The following is an 8,065-nucleotide window of genomic DNA, read 5'->3' as shown; positions in this document are numbered from 1 at the left end:
AGAGAAGAGAAGAGAAGAGAAGAGAAGAGAAGAGAAGAGAAGAGAAGGGAAGAGAAGAGAGCCTAGGGCAGAACCTGGAGGGCTACCTACTATTGGAGGTAATCTGGAGGAGGATCTAGCATAGCAGACTGAAAAGGAGAAGTCAGAGACATAGGAGGAGAAGAGGGAGGCGGGAAGAGGTGTCCCAAAAACCTAAAGAGAAGAGTATTAAAGAGGAGAGAGTGATCAATAATGTCAAATACTGAGAGAGGTCAAGGAGAATGAGGATTGAGAAAAGGTCATTGTATTTAGCAACTAAGAGATCATTAGTAACTTTGAAGAGAGCAGTTTTGGTGGCATAAGGTCAGAAGCCAGATTGTAAGGGGTTAAGAAGAGAGTGAGAGGAGAGAAAGTGAATTCACCCATTGTAGACAACCTTTTCAAAGAGTTTAACTACAAAAGGCAAAAGAGACATAGAACGATAGTAGGATTGGAAGGATCAAGTGAGGGTTTTTTCGAAATAGGGGAGGCATGGACATGGTTGTAGGAAATAGGAAATGAGCCAATACACAGGGAAAGATTGAAAATAAGTCATAGAGTGGGGCTGATGGAAGAGGCAATTTGTTGGAGGAGATGGGATGGGATAAGATTGTTTGAACAAGTAGAGGGGTTAGCCTTGGTCAGTAGTAAGGCCACCTCATCATCTGAGACAGGCGTAAAGGAGCAAAAAGTGGCAGAAAACAACTGAGTGATAGGAGATGAGAAAGAGGAGATGAGAGAAAGTTCATGGTGAGTGACCTCAATTTTTCCTGCAAAATATGAGACAAGGTACTCAGCTAAGTGGGTGGAGCAGGGGGATCCATGAGAGGTTTGAGGAGGGATGGGAAGATATGGAAGAGCTGCTGTGGAGAGTGGGAGAGTGAAGTAATGAAGGAGATGTAGAATAATTGCCTTGCAGCAGTGAGGGTCTGATTGAGGTTATGTAACATAAATTTGTCATGGATCCAGGCAGAATGGTTGCATGATTTTCTCCACCCTCATCTAGCAGTATTTTGTAGGTATGAAGATGATGAATCCTGGGGGTAATCTAAAGCTGAGGATTGACTGGGCATAATCAGTGATATGATAAGGGGATGAGAGATCAAAGAGAGGAGAGGTGAATTGGTTCACCAAAAACCAACAGCATTAAGTAATTGACTAAAAAGGACAGAGAATGTAAGATACCTTTATGCTTATTATTTTTAACTCAATAAAGCATTTGATTTGATAGAGTAAAATAAATCTCTAAAGGCTCTCTTCCAAGAAAGCATCTCCCATGAATAGATTAAAATTATTCAAGAATCCTTGAGATATGTAACAACAGACAACTTGGTTCTGAAATGTCAAGTGAGACAGAAAACAAAGAGAAGTGAGCTGCCAAAGGCCTTTGCCACTGTCATGGAAAATTTCCAGGAGATAGGGGATTTTCTACAGATGGTGATGTCCTCAAAATACTTCTATTTTTGGAGGATATTACATGGATTGCATCAAGCTCTGGAACATTGCAAAGCCTCTTAAAGAAGACCCATAATCATTCAAAAGATTCCTGCCAAACTATCTCCTAAGCAATAATCAAACAAATGAAGAATGGCTATTTTCCAGGTTATGATATATACTCTTATGGACAGTCCGTAGAATTGGTCAATTGGAATATGACCCTTGGACAGGCATTGTGGTTAGATTATAATAAAGATGGTTGATCAGGAGGAGAGGAGCAGGCTAAATTATATTGGGAAATGGCGCAGTGCTTTTAAGAACCCCACATTTTCCCCTAAATTAAGGTCCACCTTTTCACTCCAACACTTTTCTGGTGATACTGTTAGACTGGAAAGCATAGATTAACACTACCCCTAAAGAATTAAATCTCTATAGGTCAACCAAGTAGCAGTGGAAAGATCCACATTGGGGGTGAGTAGGCTGAAGTGTACTATCAAATAAGAAATGAGTAACATAAAAGTTTATAAAAAATGCATTAACAGAAAAGGAGGTGAGCCCAATGTTTGCAAAGTACTTTACAGATATCACCTCATTTGATCCTCACACAACAATTTTGGAAGGCAGGTGCTATTATTATCCTCTTTTTTCAGGTGAGGAAACTGAGGCAAATAGGTGACATGCAGCATCATACAGCTAGTAAGTGTCTGAAGGGAGATTTGAACTTAGGTCTTCCTGACTGTTCTACCTCAAATGTGAGGGATCACTAATGGATAGCTTACATTCTCTGATGGTCTTCACAAAGTGTCAAGAGATCCAGGAAAGGTCCTTGGCATAATAGGTAGGTCCCTGTGTGGAATGCATTAGAAGACATGTATAGAAATCCCATTGGATGAGAAGGCATGGATTGGTTAGTCCCTTCTCCATCACTGCAGGGAGTACCACGTTGATGAGATCATAGACCGACTGAAGTATACAAGTAACTAGATCAGGCAAAGCTAGAGACATAATATGCAAAGATTTTACCAAACATTTGCCCTGTCCCAGCTCTTTTTATATGAGAGGCAGAAAGATGGGGCTGGATGGTAAGTCAACCAAACAGGCACTTATTAGGCATTTTCTTTGTACCAGGCACTATGCTAGGTGCTGGGGGTGCAATGACAAAATGAACTAGTCTCTACTCTCAAGTAGCTTACAGTCAGGTGGATGCAAAACAATTGGTTGAGTAGCCTGACCCAAAGAAGAGACATTGAAGTTTCAAAGACAACCTGGAAAGAAGGTCGAGTGCTCCAGGAAACTATGCTTGCCTTGTTCTGTTTGACATTTAGATTAGTGATTTGGATAAAGGCATACCTTCAGTAGTTATCATATTTTATACATGACACAAAACCTGGAGGGATGGTTAACATTGTCAGGATCCAAAAAGGTCTCCACTACCAAGATTATTGGGCCAAACCAAAGGAGATGAAATTTATTCATGATAAATAAAAAGTTTTTCACTTGGGTTCAAAAAATCAACTCCATTAGTACATGCTGGACAGTAATTCATCTATGGAATGCATGATCACTATGGTCTGAAGGGTGATTTGGGGTTCCATGAAGACAGGCAGTGTGTAGGACAGAGAAACCATAGCTCTGATCTATTCTCCTTTGATCCGATTATATAGTTCTGGGTACCACCTTTTAGGAAGAACCTTGATGAGCTAGAGTGTCCAGAGGAGGCAAACCAGTATGATGAAAGGCTCCGAAAAAGCACATATGATGATCTGGTGAAGGAACTGGGTCTGCTTAGCCTGCAGAAGAGAAGATGGGGGTGGGGGAAGGGGAATGCAAGATAGCTGTATTCCGGTGTTTGAAGGGCTCTCCCAGTAGAAGGATATTGTCTACAAAAAGAGAGGGTTTAACTCAGCCTCCCAGGTCCATTTCAGCTCGAAGTCTACGGAGTTAAAGGGTTAAGTTTTCCAGGGCATGATTCCTGACAAGGTAGCAAAAATGTCAAAGAGATTGTAGACTAAACAAAGGTCATTGGATTTGGAAATCAGATGTTCATTTGTAAACAGAAGCCAAGTGCCCCCAAGCCAAGACAGGGAGAAAATGGCAGCATCTGTAGACCACTTTTCAAGGAGTTTTACAGTGAAACAGAGAAAAGAGATGGAACAATAGGTGACTGGGGTCAAGAGGGGCAAAGGAAGGCGGAGGGGAGATTTAGGCACATGTTCCATAGACCCCAGAGCTCTGTCATTGGACCTCCCCAGATGAAATTGATAAGCTCCAACAGGCTTCTCAGCCTCGGTCCCTGACCTTTCCCATTCACCTTTAAATTCCTTCCTCTCTAGTTTCCCTCGTACACTGAATACAACAAACAGGTTTGGTGAGACCAGAGCAGAGAATAGAGGAGGAGCTGGAAATCCCTCTTTAAGTGCATTTCTGAGTAAGCTCATTCGGCACTGCTCACAGCTGGCAACTTGTCACCTCCCAAACAGGATTCCATTGTCAACTCTTCAGTTTCCAAGGGCAAGAGCCATTGACCCAAGTAGGCAGGTGCGTCCTTCCTTCAGAAAGAATTTTTGCAGTCCCAGACACTCAGAATCAATAAACCTCTGGCAGTATGGTTCTGGATGGCTAGCTGTGGGCCTGTGGAAGGCTATATGTACAGAAACAAAACTCTTTACTAGCAAATTCCTTATCATCATATTTGCATGGCATCTGCATGGGTTCAGATTGCAGATATACCTACTATGCATCTCACCTACACAATTCAGGTTGCTCTGGAATCCTCCAGTGAACTATTAGCATTCAAATGGTTGGTGGTATTTACCAGCAATAGGTGGGAAGGGCCTAGCTTAGATTAGATATTGTGGAAGGCATCCTATTGAGTGGAGTGGGAGAAAGAACATTGGTTTTAGAATGTGGACAGTTCTGGGTTTGAATCCCACCATTAGGAGTAATCAGCTGACTATGGGCAAATCACTTTGCTACTCTTATTGTCACAGTCCCTACCTGCAAAATGATAACAATAACAACAACCATATCTGTCACAATTACCTTTTAAGAAGGCAGTATGGTGTAGTAAAAAGCTGTCTGTACTCAGCTCAAGAAAACACAGGTTCAAATTCTACCATTGACATAAACTGGCTGTGTAACCTTATCTACACAAGTAACTTAACCTCTCTGCATCCCAGGCAACTGTTTTTTTTTTTAGGCAATTGGGATTAAGTGATTTGCCCAGGGTCAAACACCTATTAAGTGTCTAAAGCCAGATTTGAACTAGGGTCCTCCTGGCCCCAGAGCCAGTGCTCTGTCCACTGCAGCCACCTAGTTGCCCCCCAGGCAACTCTTTAAGACTGTTGTGAGGCTGTTCAGAATCATAGAATTTGACAGCTGAAAGGGACCTTAGCAGACATTTAGTTCAACCTCTACTTAAAAGGAATCCCAGCCCTAATACCTTTGGGAGATGGTCATTTAGCCCTTTGCTTGAAGACCTCCAAGGAAGGGGAGCCCTCCCCCCACCTCTCTAGGTAGTTAATTCCACTTTTGACTAGTTCTCACACTTAGGAAGGTTTCCCTAATATCAAACCTAAATCTCCACTTTTCCCCCACTCTCTCCCCCTCCCCTATTGTTCCTGGTTCTTCTTGGGACTGATAAAGCAAATCGAATTCCTCCCTCAAATACTTGAAGGCAGATATTTTGTCCTACCTGAATCTTCTCTTCTCCAGGATAAATATGCTTAATTTCTTCAACCAATCCTCAGCGATAAGGACTCAAGGCTCTTTATCATCCCTGGCTACTGGAAACTAATTTCACTAAATAAGCCTCCTTTGCACTTGCCACCCTGTATACTACAACTAAGGATTGTCCTGCCCATTTCTCCTGTGTGCAGATCTTGTCTGCCAAGTGATTCTCATTTTATTGATAATAACAATAGCTAGGATTTATATAGCACTTTATCTCACTGGATTACTTCTCACAAAACTTTATGAAGTGAGTGCCATTATTAGCCAAAATTTATAAATGAGGAGTTGGAAGCTTGGAAGTTTTAATGGATTTGCCCAGGGACACATAGCTCTTAAGAGTCTAAGGCAGGTCGTCCTGATTCTAAGACCATTTATTTCTCCATCGTGCCGCCTGGCTTCACAAGGACCCAAAGAACAAAGGACTCATAGTCTATCGGCTCATAGGTTCAGGGTTGGAAGTGTCCTTAGGAGCCACCCAATCTAACCCTCTAATTTCACAAGTGAAGAAAGTGCAGCCCAGAAGGTTTAAGTGACCTGCTCAAGGTCACACAGGTAGTAAATGATAGAAACAGGATTTGAATTCACTTCTTCTGGCTCCAACCAAATCCAGAGATTTCCTTTTTTTTTTTTCATTGTACCACTCTGTCTCTGGGCACTGCCCATTTCACAGTCTATCCACAAAGAAAAGTTGATATTTAGGCTGCTAATCAACCTCTCTGATTAATGAGAAGAGCACTGTAACTGCTTCAGCATAACTGTTTTAACGATTTCATTACATTCATTTGAAAGGCTGCTATCTACCTTGTCTATGCGCCTGTTCCATTGATTCTCCAATCTACCCAAGAGCAGTTGAATTAATCTACTTCTCTTGATAAAGAACTTGCTTTTTGCTCCAAGCTAACAAAAGCTCATTAGCACCATGGCAAAGCCAATGGAGAATATTTCTTTTCCTAACTGCCGTTATTAAAATGAGCTACTAGAACAATCCTCTTCCCTCACCCATCTCTGACTTCAAAGATGTGACTCTGACATCCCTGGAGGGAACAAGGCTCCATCCTGTGACCTACCTCATGTAGTCGCTCACTGTCTCTGGAACCACTCCTTGTTTATTCAAAGCATCTGCAAAAGAAAAAAAATCCTTCCTGTTGTTATTGTTGTTGTTTTATTTTTTCCTTTTGTCTCATAGAAGGAAAAATATGTTCACCTGGAAACTAGCACCAGAGCTGGCCTGATTTGATTTCATGGCCACACAATCATGAGATACCCATCTTTATAACCCTGTTTTCTTTTCCATCTTTTCTCAAGTTTTCCATTTGGTGTGAACAAAGGTTTGCCAATAGCAAAAGGGTGGGTGGGGATGGTGGATAGCACATTTACATAACAGCTTCTCGTCCCAGCTCAGTTATTTTTCTTCTCATGAATTCTCCAAGAACCATGTGTCCTTAGTACTCTCCTCAGTCAATCAGCTAACATTTGTTAAAGAGCTGCTATGTGCCAGGTATTGTTCTAAGAACTAGGAAAATAAAGAAATGATTTGCCCTAAGGAGATACACTGCCAGTCAAGGGTAGTCAACAGGCTGACCCCATGCCATTCACTGATAGGATGATTCGGGGTACATTTGGAGCTAAGATGAATTCTAAGGCTCTGATCTGGGTTCAAGTAATCCCTCTGACACATGTTGGCTGGAGGACCTTGGTGTTGTTATTCTGTTTTTCAGTCATGGCAGACTCTTCATAACCCAGTATGGGGTTTTCTTAGCAAAGATACTGGAAGAGCTTTCCATTTCCTTCTCTGGTAGAACAGGCAAACAGAGATTTAGTGACTTGCCCAGGATCACACAGCTAGTGAGTGTCTGAGGCTGGATTTGAACTCAGGTCTTCCTGACTCCAGACCTAGCACTCTATCTGTCTCAAGAATGTGACCTTAGGCAAGTCATTTAATCTCAGTGCCCCAGGCATTTCTCTGAGATGAAAGGTTGCAGATAAATCATGGATTTATAATGAGCAAAGGGAGCTTCTGCACCTTTCCCTACCAGATGAAATCACAAGCCTAAACCAACAATGAAAAAATAAAGTAGCTATGGTAAGGCTGGATTTCTTTGGGGGAAGAGGAGCTATAGACAAATTCTGACTTGGCTACTTGCTACCTGGATGACCTTCAGCAAGTCCTTTAGCCTCCATGGGCCTCAAATGTCTCCATCTATACAAAGGAGTGGTTGGAGTAGCTGGCCTGGAAGGTCCTTTCCAGCTCAACATCAAAGATCCAATGACTACACCCTTCTCGAATTTCACTAAATCCAAAATTGTAAGCTTAACAGTATTGAAAAAAATATAGTCAGAGACATGATGCAAGGGTGGCTTGGTCACCTCTCAACATGAGCTTTTGATTATGAATATGGCCTGGGCTAACCATCTCTGTGGGGGCCACTGGAATGCCGAGCTGCATTATGGGCTGGACCCCTGTGGTTGTTCCCTCCACTGCATTTCCCCTGATGCATTATTGATTGGAGGGAAGAAAACAAACAATTATTAAGTGCCTACTATGTTCCAGGCACTAAGTGCTTTAAAATATTACCTCATTTTATCTTCAAAATAACCCAGGGAGGTAGGTGCTATGAATAGCCTTATTTTATAGTTGTGGAAACTGAAACAGAAAGATGTTAAATGACTAGATCAGGGTAACACAGTTAGTGAGTGTCTGAGGTGGGATTTGAACTCTGGTCTTCCTGACTCCTAGCCTAACTTTCTATCTACTGCACCACTTAGATACTTTTAATTGGCTACATGTTATATGATTTTTGTGCTAATCATCTTCTGGTGACTCCTTGCAGTGGCTGTAATTGGGTGATAACAAAGTCTACTCAGAATCTGTGGGATT

The 8,065-nt window shown here is 41.9% G+C and overlaps 1 protein-coding gene across 1 annotated transcript in view; it reads right to left on the bottom strand.

The window, feature by feature from the left end:
* Positions 1-8,065, bottom strand: part of ITPRID1 (ITPR interacting domain containing 1) — a 108,823-nt gene that overhangs the window by 79,380 nt on the left and 21,378 nt on the right. Inside the window, exon 4 of the mRNA XM_027840216.1 lies at positions 6,255-6,306. Within this exon, the coding sequence (XP_027696017.1) occupies positions 6,255-6,306 (52 nt within the window). The remainder of the gene's footprint in view (positions 1-6,254; positions 6,307-8,065) is intronic.

This window comes from Vombatus ursinus, unplaced genomic scaffold, assembly GCF_900497805.2.
Source record: "Vombatus ursinus unplaced genomic scaffold, bare-nosed wombat genome assembly UNPS02014840.1, whole genome shotgun sequence".
Lineage (NCBI taxonomy): Eukaryota > Metazoa > Chordata > Mammalia > Diprotodontia > Vombatidae > Vombatus > Vombatus ursinus.
This window is presented reverse-complemented; position numbering and strand designations above follow the sequence as displayed.